This window comes from Protomyctophum parallelum (genome assembly GCF_964188405.1).
Source record: "Protomyctophum parallelum genome assembly, chromosome: 15".
Classification (NCBI taxonomy): Eukaryota; Metazoa; Chordata; class Actinopteri; order Myctophiformes; family Myctophidae; genus Protomyctophum; species Protomyctophum parallelum.
Genome location: NC_139710.1, coordinates 48,207,743 through 48,230,401, shown reverse-complemented (window position 1 = coordinate 48,230,401; position 22,659 = coordinate 48,207,743). Strand labels below are relative to the sequence as shown.

At 44.3% G+C, this 22,659-nt stretch overlaps 1 protein-coding gene across 1 annotated transcript in view; it reads left to right on the top strand.

The window, feature by feature from the left end:
• The window catches only part of LOC310871902 (multiple C2 and transmembrane domain-containing protein 1-like), a gene marked incomplete at both ends in the record, with an annotated part of 201,006 nt that overhangs the window by 122,947 nt on the left and 55,400 nt on the right, over positions 1-22,659 (top strand). The window contains 2 exon segments of the mRNA XM_083783539.1: positions 18,380-18,522; positions 21,481-21,560. Coding sequence (XP_083639665.1) covers positions 18,380-18,522; positions 21,481-21,560 — 223 coding nt within the window.

Sequence of the window (22,659 nt, the reverse complement as noted above, 5' to 3'; positions counted from 1 at the left end):
AAACGTATGAATTATTTTTTTCGTGTAGGGGCTGTGTCCGTTGTCCCTATACTTTCTTTGTTGCTTTTTACACCTTTTTCTCCCCAATTTAGTCGTTGTGCCAATTGATTACTCCCCACACACACTTGCTGTGTTGTCACTGCTGTTGGTCACATGCTTTTGCTGCTTTGCATTCGCAAAGATATTGCTCTGTAGACAAGGGATTTGTATAGTGAAGCAGTAGTGGAGGAGCTTAGGTATATTTCGTGCTAATTTGTCTAAAAACGCCAGATTTTGCACAGCTAGGGCACCTGAACCTTCAGGGTCACCACAGCGGCCAAATCCATATGGCCACCATTAACAACCTATATAAGGCAACATTTCAAAATTTCATTATGCTTTAAGTAGCATGTGAGGTGTCAAACTAGGGGGTTTTCCTGATTCTGAATCCATTCCAAGCATTAGTTTTCCCACGAAAAACACTCTTTGGGCTAAAAACGGCCATAGCCGTAATCACAAAGGTGATACGGTCGTCGCATATGGGCATGTGGCTATGGTCGAATTTAGCCCAAGGAGTGTTTTCGTGCAAAACTAATACTTTACTTGGAATGGATTCAGAATCATGAAAACCCCCTAGTTTGACACATCAAGTGCTACTAAAGCATGACATTTTCTAAGCATGAAATTTAGAAAATGTTGCCTATATAGGTTGTTAATGGTGGTCATATTGATTTGGCTGGCTCAGGCACCCTAGCTAAATCATTTGAGCATGCCTTGGGCTACATCTGTGCAATATTTGGCACTTTTAGACGAATTAGTGCAAAAATATTCCTTAAAATATTCTCCCTAAGCTCCTCCACTACAGTGAAGAATAAAGATCACATTTCAACTTTACTATGCTACAGCAACTGGAGATTGAAGTGGCGAGGGAGAGATTCTCTCATTCTTGCTGACACACACTGTAATTATATAGAAATAGCACCATTTTCAAACCAGAGCAGAATGACACTTTTCCTTTTCCAAAGTGTGTCGGAGGTCCGCAGAACACTGTACAAATATTAAAATATAGGAGCAACAGAAACGGCTATAAGCGATTAAAGCTCCATTTCTGCTGCAGGGCAAATGCCTCCAGTAGTTTGTGAATTATCCAGAGAAACTATTACCATTACATCAGTTAATCACCGCATTTTATTCAGGCTGCTCCACCCATGCATGCTGGACACCCAGTATGATGGAACACAAACCCAGTAACCCACAGCATGGTCCATAATTGCATTACAAATCATATTGTTGCTGTCAGGCAGAAACTCCTTATGACTTTTTTTCTTTTCGTAAATTACAGCGTCAATCAAAAGTAGCAGACCTGCAAGCTCAAAACGCTGCTTTTGCAATTTTCTTGTCTCCGCCAGGCCGAAGGCAGAGCCAAGACTATGTCCGCCTGTAATGAGTTTTCCACCCGACAGAGACGATATGCAGAACATCTCCACGAGCACATGCAGCATCGCTGTTTCTAGTTTTTCATGTCATTGTGATGCCATTGTTCACAGTCAGAGTTTGAACAGCATTCAGGCCGTGTTTGGATACATAAAATTAAATAGTGGTAATTTCGTAAACCTACGTTATACATTTTAAGACATCCATTCTGTGTTACCGTTCATCTTGCTCATCTTGAAGAGTAGAAAAAGGGGAGTCCTGCACACTGTCTTTAACTTGAAAAACATTATTGACTTTTGATTGATTGATTGATTGAAATATTTATTAACAGTTTGTAGAATTTACAGTACATTTTAAGCACAAACTCAATACAAAGACTGTTAACTGTGAGTGGACGACCCAATTAAGCATTACACTTGTTTACAACAGGGTCCACATTGTTCAATTCATCAAAACATTTAGAGACATACAAACATTTAGAGACATACAAATAGACTCAGACATTCATCAGGCATAAAGACCTCTTTCTGCCTGATAAAGGTCTGACTGACCGAAATGTTGTATCCCCCTCGTAAATGAGATGCTACACACCTCACAGGTGTTTACTGTCAATAAATTATCAACCAATTCCAAAATAATATTTGTTAAACTCTCACCCTGCTCAGGATCTTCCAAGACCACAAAATATGGTATTGTGAGAAGGACACACTCATATTGTCATCATATTGAATCCGGGAAAGCATCCGTGTCATTTTAGATTTGAGCTATTATCCCATTCTGACCTGAGATCAGATTCATACGAGGTCTCCACTGGACACACACACTGGTCTGATTAACCCATTCTGACCTGAGATCAGATTTAAAAAATGTCAGTCGTTCTTCGATTTTTCAAAAATAGCAGACCTACAAGCTCGTAGCGCGCCACTCGGTGGCGCGCTATGAGCTTGTAGATCTGCTATTTTTCAATAGCTAAAGCACAACATGATGCTGACACCAAAATGGGTTCCCGTTCAGAATGGGTTATAGCAACATAGGTTTTTCAGAAAACTCTAAGGATTTAGAACGCAAAATCGCAGGTTTCTGTACATCTGCTTTCTCTGATTTTTTTTTTTAACACAAATCTTCTCTTCTGGGGGTCGCTGACGCTGTCATGAGGTATTTTTCAGATGGGGCCAAATACATAATGATTTTGGGTGACCTTGGCACGAGAGGTGTTTGAGAACTACTGATACTGATATAGAGACATTTGTAGTTTGAATGGGTTGCAAGTTGCAAGAGCATTCCTTTGCAAGAGGGTACCAGGAGATAAAGCTCAGGACCTAAGGGGTAGCACATATTTTTAGTAGGTGCAATCAGGCCCTCTTCAGTAGAAATATAATTACATGGTCGTGACTTGTCAGGTAATTATAATTCACGAACTAGGCAGAGACAGCGTTTAATTATGTATATCAAATGACTGTGGGCAGATTTGTAATGAAGAAGGCCTCACTCTCTGTATAAGCCTTGGACAGAGATGGCATAATGTACCGAAGTCTGACGTCAAAATGAGTATTATGGTCCACGGCGCTAGCGAGTTCCCTCTGGCGCTGTGCGTCCGAGACACGCGCTCACCAACGTGAAAAGCAGCCGGTACGTGGCCATTTCTCCTAGGGTTGAACCACTTGAATGCCCAGCATTCATATTCTGGGGCGCATCATTAGTCACACACACACACACACACACACACACACACACACACACACACACACCGAGACCCTCTCATAGACGGTCAGCCTTTTGATGGACTTTAGGGACTTGGCTTTAATTTGATGTGAGGCGGCTGGCCTTCAGAACTCTACACCCAGTGGTATACCCTGCCATTCATACGGCCTTTTCTCTCAAGCCTCGGTGAACTTGACCTTCTCCGAGCAGAGCAGAGTCTTAACCTTCTCATCCGTCCAAGATCTGTTTCTCTGATCCCTCCATCTCCCCCCGTCTTCAAGCCTCATTTATGCTCCGTCGAAGTGTTCGAAATATACGACCCACACAAGCTCACGATGTGCTACGTATATACTGTAGTTATATATTCGTTTACCGTATTTATTATTTGCACAGTAGCCAATTAGTTTGTACCCCCTTTTCTGACATAATTAAGCCAATTGATTCCTCCCCACCCACATTTATCCTACTGACTCACCTACCAGTGAGGAGCGCCCACCGGGAGGACGTAGAGCCTTCTTCCTACTCCCCTCCCGCCCAACACTCCCCACTCCCAGCCTGTAGGAGTACATGCAGTGACAATTATCGCCCACCCGGCTTCCCTCGCTCCACACACGCCCTCGCATGCACCAAGGAAGCTCTTAGAAGGAAGTGAAGTGGTCACGTGACTGGGCTGCGCCATGACACTTCCATGGGAGCCAAACTCACACCGGTAGTGCAATGAATACATGGCAGTGAATGGAGCCGGCTGGACCAGCTCATAACAAACATCATTCATGAACGATTGCGAGCTTTGTCATATAATTGGTTCAGGAATATGAAAGAAGACATAAGTGATATCACACGTTTTTTCCGAGTGGTTGTTTTTCGACTTAATAACTATTTATTTTTATTGAGGTATTTATAGAAGAGCACATAGTAAGTTTTCTGCCTGGGCTGCTCTCTGCTCTTTGAAAAAAATAAATCACATTAAGTAGTATGCACATAAAAAAATAAGACGTGTTATATATATTATTTTATTTTCCAGAAGCGATCACTTTACAAAAGGTCTCAGTCATTCATAAATAGTGTTTGTTCATGAGCTGGTCACTGAGCTCTCATTGGCTCCAGTGCATTCTGACGAACTTCCGGGTGTAGTTTGGCTCCCGTGAAATGTGTCATGGCGCAGCCCAGTCAGGCAGTCACGTGACCACTTCACTTCCTTCTAAGAGCTTCCTTGGCATGCACCCGGACAGACAGACAGAAGGAGACATCCAGTATCCCGCCGCAGGCTCTTAATCATTAATCAAGGTCATCACTTTGTCTTTGTCAGTAGTGTCTAGAGCCCGGGTTACTTTTTTGGCTCGCAGGATGCTGAACTAGCTGTTACTGTACCGCGTGCAAGCGTGCGTGCCGTGCACGCAACCAAACATTTCCGTTCTACTGGATTTCTTCTCCACTATAGTCCCTAACATTTTTGTCATCGTAGCTTTGTTCTCGTCAGTGGAAAGAAAGTGCAGTTTGTTCTGCCTTCTTCAGTGTTGTGAGGAGGACTGAAGACTCTCCAGTCGTTGCAGTGAGTGATTGGACTGGGACCCTGGGACCCTGGGAGCTGAGACACCACAGCCCCTACAGTGTTACAGGCTTCCAGACCAGCGCTGGCATTTAAATGGCTGCATTATAGGCTACGATTGAATTTGTATCATCCGCTATAGCCTCTATCATCAACACCATTACGTGTAGATCAAGCGAGAGGGTATGAGGAGGCTCATTAACGACGGGTCTAATTGTGTTCTAAATCCTTAAAGTGACACTTCACCCTTTTTGCAAAAAAATATATGTTAATGACGTTTAGAAGCTTTAGATCACTTTCCTGGGGTTATTTATGTGTGTAATATGTGGTTTTAGTTATTTTAGATTGTAGCAGTGAGCCTGTTGTCTCTGATGTCATGGACACTGGTCTCACTACGTACCTGGACTACAATTCCCATAATTCTTTGGTGCACTGCTCCTCCTTGTGGATAGGGGGAGAGCTGTCTTTCCCCTCGGGGATTAATAAAGTATTTTCCATTCCATTTCTTACTGAGACAACATGTAGTCCAGGAAGGAAGTGAGCCCAGTGTCCATGACATCAGAGACAACAGGCTCACTGCTACAATCTAAAATATCTAAAACCACATATTACACACATAAAGATCTCCAGGAAACTGTTCTAAAGCTTCTAAACGTCATTAACATATATTTTTTTGCAAAAAGGGTGAAGTGTCCCTTTAACAGGACATTTGCTTGTCTTGACCCAGGCATCGATTCATGAACCTTACAAAGGGGACGTCCGTATAAAGTTACCCCAGTAGGACTTGAGGCCGATTCTACAAAATGTCTTCTGAATCCTATAACTAGACTGTTTATTCATAACTGTTTATTATTCAAATTACAGATTACTTGTCTTTTTTCCAGTTTTTGAGGGGCGCTAGCCCCTCCTATATACAGGCTTAATGTTTGTTTTTAGTTCAATGTTTGGTTTAAAAATTGACATTGACAATGAAGGGAAAATTTACGTCATATTGTCCCTCATTACGTCATATTGTCTCTTTATTGTTAATGGCGTTTAACGTTTGTGTTTTACACTGTTTGTTTTACATCACCATTACATCACCGAAATCAACATGAGTTAGACTATTATATTAGCGCCCCTCACTTCACACGGGTGTAATTGTCCCTTTCTTCCCCGTGCAGCAGAGGGTTTGTTTGGGCTCTTGGACATAATCACTGTCTACGACACTCTCCACTTTTCATTTTCTTGTAATATTCCGTCACTAAATGATGCTGCTAACCTGGACAGCAGGGCCCCGCCCCGCCCCGCCCCTTGGCTCCTTCAAGCAGAAGGAGCAGCAGCGCCAGCTGTTCAGCTCCATGCAGCATACTGTGTGAGCTTGAGAAAGGCAAAGTATTTGTGACTATAGGCTAAACCAAGTTTGTGAAGTCAGAGGGGTGTGTTGTGATGCCCCAATGGGAGGCCTGATGGGAGGGCCAGCGCTGAGGAGCAAGGATTTGAGTTAAAAAGGTTCGCGTTAAAAAAGGGGATTTTTTAAAAATAGCAGATGTACAACAAGCTTGTGAGCTTGTATATATATATATATTTTTTAAGCCAACCAACGTGCTATCTACATAGCTTTAATGTAGAATGACACAGATGCTTTCTCAGTTTTAATGGGCTATAATAGGACATTTGCTGGTCTTGACCAGGAATTGATTCATGGACTTTCCAATGGGGACGTCTGTAAAGTTAAAAGGAAAGACTTGGGAAAGTTTGCGCTTGAGAGAGATGGCCATGCATGCTTATAGGTGAGAGTCTGTGTTTCGTCATGCAGAGTGAGAGAGATGGCCATGCATGCTTACAGGTGAGAGTCTGTGTTTTGTCATGCAGAGTGAGAGAGATGGCCATGCATGCTTACAGGTGAGAGTCTGTGTTTTGTCATGCAGAGTGAGAGAGATGGCCATGCATGCTTACAGGTGAGAGTCTGTGTTTTGTCATGCAGAGTGAGAGAGATGGCCATGCATGCTTATAGGTGAGAGTTTGTGTTTTGTCATGCAGAGTGAGAGAGATGGCCATGCATGCTTACAGGTGAGAGTCTGTGTTTCGTCATGCAGAGTGAGAGAGATGGCCATGCATGCTTATAGGTGAGAGTCTGTGTTTTGTCATGCAGAGTGAGAGAGATGGCCATGCATGCTTATAGGTGAGAGTCTGTGTTTTGTCATGCAGAGTGAGAGAGATGGCCATGCATGCTTATAGGTGAGAGTCTGTGTTTTGTCATGCAGAGTGAGAGAGATGGCCATGCATGCTTACAGGTGAGAGTCTGTGTTTTGTCATGCAGAGTGAGCCTAATTGTTTATTTCTTTGGCTCCAGGTGAGGCAATTTCCCAGTCTAAATGATATTGACATGCTTTGGCGACAATTAAAGCTTGATCAATTAAAACATTATTGTCAATGAGTACCACAGACGAAAAACAGTCCAAGTCCAAATTTCATTCTGACCCCTCCACGAAAAGGCCTCGTTGTCCTGAACCCTTATCTATCATTTATACATTATGGATCAATAGTGTGGACTTAGACTGTTTTTCGTCTGTGGCATTCTTACTATTTACGATTTGTGCAGATGCTCTATTCAGAGCAACTTAAGAAGTGTTGAAGAAGTGATGGCCTTGCCAAGTGGTAGGCCTGTATCTATGCCTTCTTGTCACAAACCTGGGTGTTAAAATGGACCTCCACCTCAACTACGAGGACCACATCAAACACCTCTGCAAAACATACATTTTCCATCTCAAGAACATCGCCAAACTCCGTCCCACCCTCACTCTACCTGATGCTGAAAAGTGTTGGTCCACGCCTTTGTCTCCTCCAGGTTGGACTACTGCAACGCACTTCTCATCAGGGTCCCTAGCAAGAGCCTTCAAAGGCTCCAATACATTCAGAACAGCACTGCTAGGCTCCTGATGAGAGTGCGTAAACACGAGCACGTCACACCCATCCTCCGCTCACTCCACTGCCTCCCCATCTCATTCCGGACTGAATATAAGATTTCCCTGCTAACCCACCAGTGCATCCACGGCAACGCCCCCCCCCCCCCCTACCTCAAGGAACTTGTCACCCTTCAATCCTCAACCCGCTCCCTCCGCTCCTCAAACACCAACCTCCTCAAACCCACAAAGACAAACCTACGCACCATGGGTGCCTTCTGCTCCGTCGCCCCTGAACTGTGGAGCGCTCTCCCCGCCCACCTGAGATCCCCACAGTCGGTCCTCTCCCCGCCCACCTGAGATCCCCATAGTCGGTCCTCTCCCCGCCCACCTGAGATCCCCACAGTCGGTCCTCTCCCCGCCCACCTGAGATCCCCACAGTCGGTCCTCTCCCCGCCCACCTGAGATCCCCACAGTCGGTCCTCTCCCCGCCCACCTGAGATCCCCACAGTCGGTCGACACTTTTAAGAGAGAGACTAAAGTAAAGACTTTCCTATAAAAGCATTTTTATAGCCTTGCCCTTATGTTTTAAATGTTCCTGTTCTATTAGATGTTTTTAATGGTGTGTTGTTTCTTTTGCTTTTATTCATTTGCCGTAGCACTTTGAGATTCTTGAATATAAAGTGTGTTATAAATCAAATCCATTATTATTATTATTATTATTATTATTATTATTATTATTATTATTATTATTATTATTATTATTATTATTCTGTTCAGGCTAAAAGCAGTAATTATCCTCTACTAATGCTGGTGCCAGCACTCATTTAATGAGACATGAGCCAATAGTTGTGGTCCCACCAGTCGGTTGGTGCCGGTGAAGTGAGACAACGTGGAGAAAAGTAGGTCCTGGAGTGACAGCCTGGTTCGTTGTCTGGCAGCCTGGTTCGTTGACAGCCTGGAGTGACAGCCTGGTTCGTTGTCTGGCAGCCTGGTTCGTTGACAGCCTGGAGTGACAGCCTGGTTCGTTGTCTGGCAGCCTGGTTCGTTGACAGCCTGGAGTGACAGCCTGGTTCGTTGTCATAACATAATGATAATAATAATAGTATTATTATTATTATAACATAATGATGGGGAAAATGATACTTTCCAAACGCAGGCAGTTGGTGTGACGAGAGAGAGAATATAATAAAAAGTGATTGTATTTTATTCTGAGTGATTCTAGTGTTTGCTCTAATGGGTACTAGTGAGGGACCTGCCTCGTTCACAGCAGAGCACTAGCCCATTCTGACCTGAGATCAGATTCATACGAGGTTTCCGCCGGACACACACTGGTCTGATGAACCCATTCTGACCTGAGATCAGATTCTAAAAATGTCAGTCGCTCTTCGATTTTTCAAAAATAGCAGACCTACAAGCTCGTATCGCGCCACTCGGTGGCGTGATATGAGATATGAGATATAAAGCATAACATGATGCTGACACCAAAATGGGTGCCCGGTCAGAATGGGCTAGAGGAGAGGGACCAGATGTGAGTGTTCTATATTTCCCATTAACAACGGCAGGATGCCTTTCACCTGTACCTGACCCTTGTGTATGACCGTACACACCCACTAGCCTCCATCAAGCCACATATTGAGTGGATTTCTAGAAGCCAGACCGGCGAGCACAGCACAGTGTTCTCATCATTCACGGTGGCCCGGCATGGGCGCGGTGTCCAGCAGAGTGTGAATTTGATTACCTTTTGAAAGACAAGACATTTTGGGGCCACTTGGAAGGAAACGGCAGTGAAAAACAAACCCCAAGACAAATCTTTCTGTATCTGTTTTAAACTCTTTGTTGTTTGGCAGGGTACCTGCATGGGCGAAAGAAGCAGTGGCAGAAGTTTTAGATTTGGAGTGAGCACTGATAGATACACTGTAGATCGATACCTGTATTATCCCGCGGGGGAAATCAGTCACCCAGAGACAGCAGAGAAGTTAAGGTTATACAACATACATGTAAGGATAAGAAAAATACCTCACATATTGTGCAGCCTTACCGAATAGTACCACGTACCATACGGACAAACTCAAACCACGTGCACTGCATATACTACCTCACACAAACATTTGTGCCTGTCGTAGACATGCTGCGCAGAGCAAGTTCAGTCAGGGAACCTCAGTGCAGAACGCTGCCGGCCGTTAATTGGGCCGCCTCAGCATCACGCTCTCATTCACATGATTCACTCAGCCAATCACACACTCACTCCATCTTCATACCGGCTACTTTAACCGGAGGTTTGCGTTTCTCCTCCTGCTTCCTTTCTTGCTGCTGCTGTATCGGCGTGCTGCTGTATACAAACCTGCTGCTCACCCACCTCCACCCCAGCTATACCACCTGTCTCACCCTCCTCCACCCCAGCTACCACCTGTCTCACCCTCCTCCACCCCAGCTACCACCTGTCGTTTTGGCTCTACTGTTTAGGTATGGGGGATTCAGAGTCCCTATGTTTGGGACTGATGCGCTTGATCCGAGTACCTAAAAAGCAGATCCAATACATCGCCAAACCATAATAAATATATTGCTCATCTTATATTCAATAAATATATATTCCATCCATTCTCGAGTTGTCCTGACTGAACAGTGGAAGTGATTGTATGTCACAACAACGTGAGGTCAAGAAGACGAGCCAGGCCAGGCAGCATAACAGGCTAATCACTATGGCTGCCGTTCAGGAGTGTACAGGATAATAGGTTTTTCTTTTGGACCCGACGGTGTCACCTGCAGGCTTGATTAATTGCACTCTACAGTAAATACATGGCCATCTCACACGCAGACGAGCATGAAATGAAAGCGCCCGGGTATAAAGAGGGGTGGATGATAGCTGAGGGTGGGTGTCTAGAGCGTGCCAGGGTGATACATCACAATGAAGTACACATTCACGAGCTGAGAGGCAGATGGGAAAAGGTTTGCTCCATGGTGGAAAGGCTGCCTGAGTCAATCAACATTAAAGTACAGGAGAATGAGATTTGCAGGCTTTCCCTGCAGCCAGGGTGAATTATATTACAGCTACAGCAGAGTAACTCACCAACAGTCTAAGCAGTGGTAGACGTTTGTTGGATTAACCCATTTTATTTGACCTGAGATCAGATTCTAAAAATGTCTTCTACATCCTGACAGTTTTCTGAAAAAGCTATGTTTCTATATGTCAGTGGTTCTTCGATTTTTCAAAAATACAGTAGCAGACCTACAAGCTCGTAGCGCGCCACTCGGTGGCGCGCTATGAGCTTGTAGATCTGCTATTTTTCAATAGCTATAGCATAACATAATGCTAACACTAAAAGGGGTGAGGGGAGGGGCGCTAATATATTAAAGTCTAACTCATGTTGATTTAGGTGATGTAATGGTGCAAAACACCTTCGTCTTCAATGTTTGTGTTTACACAAACCCTCAAAGCTGGACATGGGAGGGGCTAGCGCCCCTCAACAACATATGTCCACAATTCCATGCTGTATGTGTGATCTCGGTGTGTGTGTCCGGCCGCCCGTCTGTCCGTCCGTGTATCTTGAGAATTACAGAGGATCCGAGGGAGTGATGCGCGAGGCTCCGTGGTTCGTACTTTGAAGCACTGACGTCAGACTGGCCTGGTCATGGACTCTATGTTTGGGTACACCATAGAGTTATATATAATAGAGACTGCAAATAACTTGTTAGGACTCAGGAATGAGGACGCCGGAATGAGGGACCGTCTCCTCTCTCTCTCTCTCTCTCTCGCGCAGTCGGTCCAGTGTCATTTCACAATTCTCGACCACACAAACTTTCCGACTGACAGGCACCTCTAGGCCTTTTTGAATTCCAGCCCCTGTCCTTCAAATTCCCTCTGCACGTCCCTGCCCCCTCCTCTCTCTCTCTCGAAAGCAATTCAATGGACTCGACTTGCTGGGTGTTGAAAAGCCCGTCGTTAGGCAACTTTTAGTTTTTGCGGGCCGCGGGGCAGACGGGTCGTTGATTAACACCCTGAACACCCGGGGGTATTTAGGAGCATTAAATCAGAGCGCCCAGCAGAGCACATTTCAAGGTCATGGATGTAGCTGAAGTAGCTAGATGTAGCCAAAACACCCCCGAGGAGATCGACAGCAACAGGTATAATTCTAACGCGACTAGTGACGGGACCGCGATGGGCTGTGAAAAACATAATCTTTGGTTAGAATTGAATGGATTGTTATTCACGTTTTAATATTTTCAATCTCATCCACTAAAATGGGGCGGGAACATTTTGGATGACGTCCCAACCGGAACTGACATTGAATGTTGCCAAACAGGCGCTCCCAGCCTGTGGAGCCGTGCGCTCGGTTATGATATCAATAAAGTTCTGTGATTAATCTCTGTCCTGAGCGTCGAGCGTCACTGTTTGATAGGACGGAGACCTCCGTTTATGCTGCTCAGGGTGTTAACCCATTCTGACCTGAGATCAGATTCATACGAGGTTTCCACTGGACACACACTGGTCTGATCAACCCATTCTGACCTGAGATCAGATTCAAACGAGGTTTCCACTGGACACACACTGGTCTGATCAACCCATTCTGACCTGAGATCAGATTCTAAAAAATGTCAGTCGTTCTTTGATTTTTCTAAAAAATAGCAGACCTACAAGCTCGTAGCGCGCCACTCGGTGGCGCGCTATGAGCTTGTAGATCTGCTATTTTTCAATAGCTAAAGCATGACATGATGCTATAACACCAAAATGGGTTCCCGTTCAGAATGGGTTAATATTGTTTTGCGGGCGGGTTGTTGCGGGCCGGCCGGCCCGCGCATCACTGTGTACACACACACACAAACGCACAGATGCAGAGATCTCCATTTATGGGCAATAAATGGACACAGGGAAACAGACGGACAGATAAAGAGATCTTTATTATGTGCCCATATACAGTATCTGTCCGTCTGTCTAAAATATTTAGAAAATACCAAATCTACAAGCTGTGACAAGCTCTGCGACACATTGTGAGCTTGTAGATCTGCTATTTTTTTAAATGGTTGAAATGTATACAGGGCTGAAGTGGCTAATGTATGTTTTATCGTTTTATTGTTTCTTATCCCACCTTTGTGTGTCGGTGTGTACCCCATATAGCGACGATTTGATTGGCTGAGCACGGAATGTGATGTACAGTATGATGATGTATGATAAGAGCGCCCCTCACTTCACACGAGTGGAGATTTTTTATTATTTAAAAAATCACAAAGTAACTAGTTTTCAAAACATTTAGTGTAGTTAAAAGTACAGCATTTTGGGCCTTTGGAAATAGTCAAGTAAAGTACAAATACCTCAAAATTGTATATACTTAATAATAATAATATACAGTAGTTAAGTAAATGTAACTAGTTACTTTCCACCACTGCTGACTGTCATATCGACTACAGCAGCGCCCGTATATGGACGATTTCATCACAGCGACATCACGCAACAGCGACATCAGGGAAACCTCGCGGACAAACCACATATAAGCTCTGAACCGTCGACGGCTCTCTCAACTCCGGTGTATATCCATCGCTGAAGATTAAATTCCTTGTGGTTAATTAAGACACGTTTGCAAGAACTGTTTGTAACGAATTAACGAATTAGAATGACCGACGAAGGTGACGAGATCCCCGGGGCCAGCCCCTTCGAGCAGGGGCAGCGCTGCTGCTATGTGAGGACTCAGAAGGGACTCCTCCTCTCCGCCGAGGTCGTCCTGAGCCTCATCGTCCTCATCAGCTTCGCCGCCTCCTCGTCCGGATGCATCGGCGTGCCCATCGCCATGATGATCTCCTCCGTCTTCCTCATGGGAGCCTTCGCGACGGGCCTGGACAAGCGGTGGTTCACGGCGCTCCGCTGGGCGCAGGCCGACCTCTGCCGCTCCGCCGCGGGCGCCGTGCTGTACCTGGTCTCCTCCGTGTACGTGGTGGCTAAACAACACGGGAGCACGGTCGGCGCCGCGTTCGGTATCATCTCTGTGATCGTGTTCGCCTACGACGCCTACGTCACCTTCCTGCAGCTGGGGAGCGCCAGGCAGCAGCAGCGCAAATACACCTTTTACAAGAATATATTACCCACTTAAGAAGAGTGACTGCATCCGACTGCTCTTATCCAGAGTGACTGCTTACTAGAGTAGAGTGCAAAGAAACTGGTAAAAATATTATCTGTCAAAATAACATGCTATGTACTGTAAATTCAATACTTAGGCATTTTGTGGTCATGGCAAAATACATTAAAGAATATAAAATCCAAGTAAAAACACACCAATTGTGAATAAGGGGATACAAAAGGAGGAAGAAGAGGGGTGAGTATTTGGATGCAGCAAACCCCTCTTCCTGATTGGAAGAGAGGAAAGGTGAACCCAAATGGAGAACCCAGAGTTGATTCCTCAGTGTGGCAGCCATGGAGGCAGGAGTCTAGGACACGTGGAGCATTGACCTTTGACCCCAGGGTGTTTTAGGAAAGGGACAGACTTTCCTGTTGGTTTGGGCGGCAACCGGAAAAGCCAAAAGTGGGAGGTGTGCATCGTGCATCATATTTTCTTTGAAGGGGTTTAATTGTAACCTGACGCTGCCAGATGAGGGCGGTATTGGGTAACCATGTTCCCCAACACAGCCTTCATCTGGGATCTCTCAGGGAGTTGAGCTGACAAAACTCCGTTCCGTACCGGACCAATCAGCGTGAGCTAAGGGCGGGATATGTGCGAAACCGGATGTGAAGCTATCTAGACACGTCAATATGATTGGTTGTGTTTGCACGCCCACACGGTGATAGACAGACGGTCCCATCCAATCATCTACCAAGTATCTTGAAAAAAAGGAACAGCCCCGTCATCGAATTTGCTTCCGCGATCCCAGATCCCAATAAGCTGTGAAACAAATTTGTGTAGCAAGCTTCTTGGATCTGGCAGCGTCAGGTTAGTTTAATGGAGCCTGCAGCCTGCCTGCCGGGAGACAAACACAGAGCAAGGAGGGAGGTGAAATACTCATGTCTGGAGGTTACCGAGGTTTGGATCAGGAGTGCTGCATGGCTGCCTTGGTGTCTGGAGGTTACCGAGGTTTGGATCAGGAGAGCTGCATGGCTGCCTTGGTGTCTGGAGGTTACCGAGGTTTGGATCAGGAGAGCTGCATGGCTGCCTTGGTGTCTGGAGGTTACCGAGGTTTGGATCAGGAGAGCTGCATGGCTGCCTTGGTGAGGAAATGGTCCGCTGGATGTTGTAAAGTGTGGATGTAATGCGGGCCTCTAAGGACAGACGACTGTCCAGACCAGGACCAACTCCCAGGACCCAGGCTCTGTGGGAACAGGACCAACTCCCAGGACCCAGGCTCTGTGGGAACAGGACCAACTCCCAGGACCCAGGCTCTGTGGGGCATGTTGGAACAGGAGCCGCCAGGCAGGCTGTCCCAGGAACAAGAAACTCAACTTTGTTATCGGAGTTGATCAAGACCTCCACTTGTGAGAGGTCAGCCAGGCATGCATGCAGCAGTGAGAGGTCAGCCAGGCATGCATGCAGCAGTGAGAGGTCAGCCAGGCATGCATGCAGCAATGTGCTTCTTCAACCTGTGTTGGCAGAAGGGTGAGTGAGTGACTTGATCAGCCTAAAGGTCCTTGTCCTGTCGCCTGGCTCAGTGGCAGGTCTGCTCCAAGTCCGCTCATGAGGGGGCGCGGGACGCGAAGCGTGGAAAAGTCAAGGACCCCTAGAATTATCTGTATTTGGCCGCGGAACCCCATCTGAAAATATGTTGTTCCAGGGACTCCCCCCAGAAGCAAAGATTTGAGTTAAAAACGGAATATATATTCAACGATCTGCTTGTAGCGCAGCACGATTTGAGCTTGTAGATCTGCTATTTTTCAATAGCTAAATTATAACATAATGCTTAAAAGACCAAAAAGGGGTTCCCGTCCATGAATGAGTTAACAGTGACAGGATGAACAGCCACTGCTTGCTTGTGGGCAGAGATAGTCTCTGCAATCATGGTCTAACAATCATGGTCTAACAATCCCTAGAATGCGGTTTGTCAAATAATAAGTACTGATATGATGAATAATTATGTTTGAACAATCTCTTCAATAGCTAATTTGCATTTTAAAATGTTTCATAGAGGCCTGAAGGCTCTTCCAGCAGCGAGGTGGCAGTGGGACCAACACGGGGAACACCGACACGCACCACAGCTCAGAATGACCACAGTGTGTGAACGAGTGAATCGCGTCAAAGAAAACAGACAAACAAGAGATAGTTTGGGCTCAACGGGTGGTTTACACTGTATGTACATGAGACCCTGATTTATTTTTTCTTGTCCTCCCCTGCAGCTGCAGTAAAACCAATCATAAAAGTCAAGCTTGTTTGTAAAGCACATGTAAAAACAACTCTTACGAACATAGACAAAACAAATCAGAAAAATCACACCCGTGTGAAGTGAGGGGCGCTCTTATCATCATCATGACGTAAGATATGCCTATTTGCTCAGACATAAAATTCATACCAGCTTTTAGTGTATGTTCACAAACTTTGTCCTACACAGACTTTAAATTCCCGGTGCCCGGCTGTAGCACACCGAGTCAGTCACGATGGAAGTTGGAGATCCATGCCCCACCCGGCTATGCACTACCTGTTGTACCCATGTCAGAGTACCCGTTCCATGTCCCTTTTATGCCCATATATGGACATTTCTGTATCTGTCTCTCTGTGTCGCTTTATTCCTATATATGGAGTTCTGTGACAGGCCATGGACCCTGGGCCCCTAGGGGCCTTGTCCAGAGCCCAGGCAGAGGGCCGGTTTTGGACAACCATGGGTCTCACCGACTTGACACCGGGCACTGCACTCCCTGTGGGGGTGTGGAACGCGTGTGTCGAATTTGAAGTCGGTGGGGCGAACGGATCTGGCGGAACTGAAAAAAAAAACCACACAAAAAAACATGCATGCACGTTCACGTGAAGGGGAGTTGGATTCTGAAAAATGGATTCAGAAAATGATACAACGCCGACAGTCAGTCTGTCAGTCGGTCAGTTGGTCCAGCAGTGTGACCGACAGACCGGTGGCCAGTCTGTCCACCACTTCCATATAACCAGTGGTATAAAAAAAAATCACACCCGTGTGAACTGAGTGGTGCAACTACACATTTATTGTTATAGTTACTGTACAAAAAAAAAAGGTTTCCGATTGGCTGTCATATTTGGGCTGAGTAGGTAGGGTAGGTATTTTTTTTATTTTTTATTTTCGTGGGAAGGATGTGTAGCAAGGAATTTATTTTATTTTTATTTATTTTTTCGTGGGAAGGATTGGTAGCAAGGATTTTATTTTTATTTTTTTCCTACGGCAATGATGGATAGGCTTCTTTTTTAATAACTTCAATATTTGCCATCCACACCAGCGTCTCTATTTCCTGCGGCAGCTTAAGAAGTTCAAAGTCAGCCAAGCAGCCATGACTCACTTCTATATGGCCACTATTGAAAGTGTTCTCACCTTCTCCATGCTTGTCTGGTTTGGTCACACAACCTCTCAAGACAAATTAAAGCTGGAAAGAGTAGTACGTCGCGCATCAAAAAACATAAGATGCAGCCTCCCTACACTTTCCCCACTCTATTCCACCAGAATAATTAGGAAGGCAAATAAAATCATTGCAGACAACTCCCATCCTGCACATCACCTCTTCAATCTCCTCCCATCAGGCAGGAGATATAGAAGTATCCAGAGCTCTACATGTCGCTTCAGGGATAGCACTTACCCTGTAGCCATTAGACATCTGAACTCATAGTACATGCATATAGCACTTTAATGTAATTTCCTATGCTGCTGGTTTTTGTTTTTGTATTGTTTTGTCCTTCTTGTTTGTGTATCTATGGTTGTCTGTATATGTTGAGTATGAACCAAGACAAATTCCTATCAACTTGTTGACATGGCAAATAAATTATTGAATCTTGAATCTTGTAGGAGTGGTTGCACCACTCAAAAATACAAATGTAATTGCATGATCAAAATATTCTTAAAAGTTTAGTCAGAGTTTTTCATTCAGCATTGTGAGCTTGTTGTAGGTAGGCTGTTTTTGATTTAAAATAGGGCTTAAGTGGTTCTGTGTGTTTTGTATTGATAATAACCTAAGGCTGAAAAGTAAGGGACGTAACTAAAGCTCTCAAATAGTGGCGTAAAAGTAGACTGTACTTTTACAGTCTCTGAGATGTATAGTGGAGTAGTAATACTCCACTACTAGTAGTAATACAGTAAATACTCCAGTTAAGTCAATTTACTTAAGTACTGTAAGTAATGTACTGTACTTACTTCCACCACTGTTAAATTATTCCTTCACCTGCTGTAAGTAACATCTCCTGATCATGCTTGACCAGCAACACAAATCTATGTCTATGGCGCCATCTAGTGTTAAAATACGGACATTGTATGAAAACTTAAAAATACTGAATGATGGTATGATTTGACCTGTCATATCCTGTGTGTGTGTGTGTGTGTGTGTGTGTGTGTGTGTGTGTGTGTGTGTGTGTGTGTGTGTGTGTGTGTGTGTGTGTGTGTGTGTGTGTGTGTGTGTGTGTGTGTGTGTGTGTGTGTGTGTGTGTGTGTGTGTGTGTGTGTGTGTGTGTGTGTGTGTGTGTGTGTGTGTGTGCGTGCGTGCGTGGAATTAAGTAATGTCTCTTATGGAACTTTCATGGAACTCCTACAGTACAATGCCAAGTGCTTATCAAGGTGGGGGGGTGGGGAGAGCTTGAAAAGGTTGAGAACTACTGGTCTAATGCATGGACTCCCTCGTTAACTCACGTGTGCGTGTGTGTGTGTGTGTGTGTGTGTGTGTGTGCGTGCGCGTCCTCCTCTCACAACCCAGGAACCAGTGATCCGTATGTGAAGTTCAAGCTGGCGGGGAAGGAGGTGTTCAGGAGTAAGACCATCCACAAGAACCTGAACCCGGTGTGGGACGAGAGGCTCAGTCTGCTGGTGGACACCCTGAAGGAACCGCTGTACGTCAAGGTGAGACTGGGACGCGCACAGAATGCTGCAGACGACGCAGGGTGCAGACCTTTATCCGACCGTATACCAAACGTCCGACATGCGCTGCGGCTTAAAGGTTTCATGACATTCATTTTTCAATTATTTTAATTTTTCGTTTTTCTTTTAGGTTTTATAACCTCAATTACACCCACATAACCTGAACTTTGAACACCCAGACTCCCTTTCCACCGGTTGGTTCCCAATGGGAACCGGTTCCCATTGGGAAAAATAATTACAAAAATGTACGATCCCTTACATTTTTCAGTGAGTGCTGGTATTCTCCTTCTTCTAACGAGCCCTTTAAAAATCACCCATGCTGCGGGTTACAAATCACCTGTGGCCAGCTACAAATCACCCGTGGCTCCCGACATGCGTTGCGTCCGTGTGCGGTTAGGGTTAGGTTTGTGTTTGGGTAGGTTGTGGGACTAATGACTGTCAGACCCTTGGTATGTCGGAGCAAATGCCTGCACCCGGAGACGCGGAGGCTGAAATTCCCTATAAAAGTCACTTTTTACAAAAAAAGATAAAAAAGGAAAAATATGTACAAGCCCTCAACGTGTCGCGCTGCAACACAGTGAGAGCTTGTAGATCAGCTATTTTCGGAGCGCGACTGTGCACTCTTTAGCTACTGAAGATGGGGCGTACAACATGGATTTCTACACAGAGGACAAATTCTTTCAACGCAAAATACTGCGTTCAAGTTCAGGAGGGTTCAGGAAAAAACTGTAAATTCTCCTGAACGCTGCATGCCTTCGGGTTGCATATTATCTATTCTACGTCCGAGCATTGATTGATTGAAATTGATTGAAATATTTATTAACAGTTTGTAGAATTTACAGTACATTTTAAGCACAAACTCAATACAAAGACTGTCAACTGTGAGTGGACGACCCAATTAAGCATTACACTTGTTTACAACAGGGTCCACATTGTTCAATTCATCAAAACATTTAAAGACATACAAAAAAATTTAGAGACATACAAATAGACATTTCTATGTAGCTAAAGTACAGAACAGGAATTCATCATATGGGAAGCAAAAAAGGGAAAAGATACAATATACAGTGAGGGGGGGTGGGGGGGATTCAGATTTTACAGAGGCCAGTTTCGAATTGCAGCCATCTGTAGGTGCCCTTTGAGAGCGGTTTTGAAGGAGTCAAGGGATTCACATGTCTTAAGGACTGTTGGTAGGGCGTTCCACATTTTGGTGGCATAGGAGCGAAAATAATTTAGTCCCTTGTTTGTGCCGAATCTGGGTTGTACATGGTTTGTTGCACTCCCTCTGGTGTTGTGGGTGTGGACTTCGTTTACATTAAGGAAGTATTTAGACAGGTACATGGGTATCTTGGTGGTGTATCGAATCTTGTGGACCAGACCCATTGCAAGATGCTGTACTCTGTCGTCGACCCTAAGCCATCCCAGCCTGTCAAAGTGGGCAGGGGTGAGGTGGGTTCGGGGGGTGAGGCCAAGTAGGAGCCTGACCAGTTTATTTTGGGAGGTCTGGAGCCTTGTTTTAAGGGCCTTTGAGGTGAGCATAGACATGGCAACGCCCCGCCTGCCTCTGATTGGCCGTCTTGCCCCCATGGTCTCACCAGACTGTCCTTCGAGACGCAAGGTTACTCCTCGGTGAGTACAAGAGAATGACAGCTTGTAACTTTTATTTTTCTAGAAGAGGCAAACTAATATTGTTTATGCAGTTTGCTTTGATTGAATGATTGATTTGAACACGTACGCTGGATGTTTTGATTTGGGTGTGTTCCAAATTAAAGTGTTAGTGTTGATTATTGTGTATTCATCTAATTATAGTAAACTAATACTATTATACTAAAAAAGATAAAGATCAAGGGACAAGAGACCTTTTTACAGTACAATAATGTTTCAAGTTTACACTGTACACATAATAAATGGCATAAACACTATATTAGATTGCCTCTTCTACAAAAAATAAAAGTTACGACAACTCACCTCATGGGGCCAGTCCAATGGCGGTTCTTCTACATAGACTTAGGGCCGATTCATACTCCTATTTTTCCGCTGTAGTGCCGAAATGATTTCGGCTCGTCAGAAATTTTCAGTAGCACCGAAGAGCCGACTTTAGGACGGTACCCGCCACCCCCCCCCCGAACCTCAAATAACGTCACATTGTAGGCTCTACAGAGCCGAACTGACTTTTATTCGGCTCTAGAATAGGAGTATGCCTTATATTGCCGAAGTTTTGGGGGAAGAGTGACAAAGTCCTGGACCGGAAGTTGGCCTGGCTCATTTTTTAGTAATAGTACATACAGTACATAAACATTACAGACTTTTGTTGTCAGTGTACACTACTTTAAAACAGTTGTCATGTTGCACACATGCCCAAAATTTCTGTTATTTGCGCCACCCTCGTATTTTTCTGCCCCCTCAATGTCGTAACTCTCTGCTACAACACTTGGGCTAAAAGCCAAAGGATAACACATTGTGGTCCTACAGTTAGTTAGGTAAAGTTAGCTTAAGTTGTGGCAAATCTGCAAAAAATGCTTACCACTAGCTTCCCCTGGGAAACTTTGTGACAGCTGCTGAAAGTTGGGGTACCATTATCAACCAATATAAGGCAAATAATTCAAAATTTCATTATACTTTAAGTAGCATGGGACATGTCAGACTAGGGGTTTTTCATGATGCTGAATCCATTCCAAGCATGAGTTTTGCACGAAAATTGTGTGCAATGTTTTTTGTGCAAAACTAATTCTAACTAACTTTCAGCAGCTGTCACAAAGGTTCCCAAGGGAGTTGGGTTGGAACATTTTTTTCTGTGATAGTAGACACCTTTATGAACACATCTGTGAAGAAAGCTAGTTGTAAGCATTTCTTTTTTGCAGATTTGCCACAACTTAAGCTAACTTTACCTAACTAAGTATATAACTCATTGTGGGTGCCATCTGTGCTGTCTCTCTCCAGGTGTTTGACTATGACTTTGGACTTCAGGACGACTTCATGGGCTCTTCATATCTCCACCTGGAATCACTGGAACACCTCAGGTCTTCCTTCTCTGCATTTTCCTTCATTATGTTCTTTATTTTAAAGCACTATAGTTTCCCTTTCTTTTCCCCCACCTCTCAGTCGCTATATCTGTTCATCCTTGCCTCTCTCTGTTTTCTTTCTTCATATATGTCTGTCTGTCTCTCCCTAACGCGTCCTATACACCGCCTCCCTTCCTTTTCTTTCCTTGAACTACTAACCGTTCATTTTGTTCTGTTTCCTGTTCTTGTACCCCCTCTGCCTCCAAAAGGGTTTGGGTTTGACTGCCATCATTGATTCAGTCATGGTGAAGAATAGCTCAATACTGCCCTCTGGTGGCCTTTCCTGGTGATTCACCACAAAGCTGTAGTGAAGCTTGACATGAACTTATAACAATTTACAATTTAGGCATTTAGCAGACGCTCTTAATCCAGAGCGACTTACATTTAAGCAAGAACAAAAGCATGGGAATACATCACATAAAAGCATTTATCAATATCATGAAACATGCGTAAGCTAAGAAAGTAACAGTGGAATATCTATATAATGAAACTATACATACACTATACATATAAACTATACATATTTACTACTATGCTATACACATGTACTATGGCGTGCTATGACTATATACAATACAATTATAGTGCTGTCTACATAACATGCTATAAGTCTGTGTCAAATGCTATCTAAGCCAACAGAAATGCTATCTAAGGGGTTAGTAGTTAGTAGTAACGTATCAATCATAGACCAAGTGTAGCGATAATGGAAAAGTAATTAAACCCCTGTTTTTATTTTTTCTTCTTAAAAATGCTAAATACAACACACAAGTAGTAGTAGTATTGACACAATCGATTATTTGCATTGCGAAATGATTCGATATACCGATGATTTGCATTACAAAAAAACATACATATGAAGTAAATGTGGCTGTTTATATTTCGATATACTTCGATTCTTGAAATTAAAATACATTTTTGGATACAGTTACTATATCGTTATTTTGTGTTTGCGTACATGTTTTTTTCATGTCCACGTGCAGTGTTCTCTATAACCCATTCTGACCGGGCACCCATTTTGGTGTTAGCATCATGTTATGCTTTAGCTATTGAAAAATAG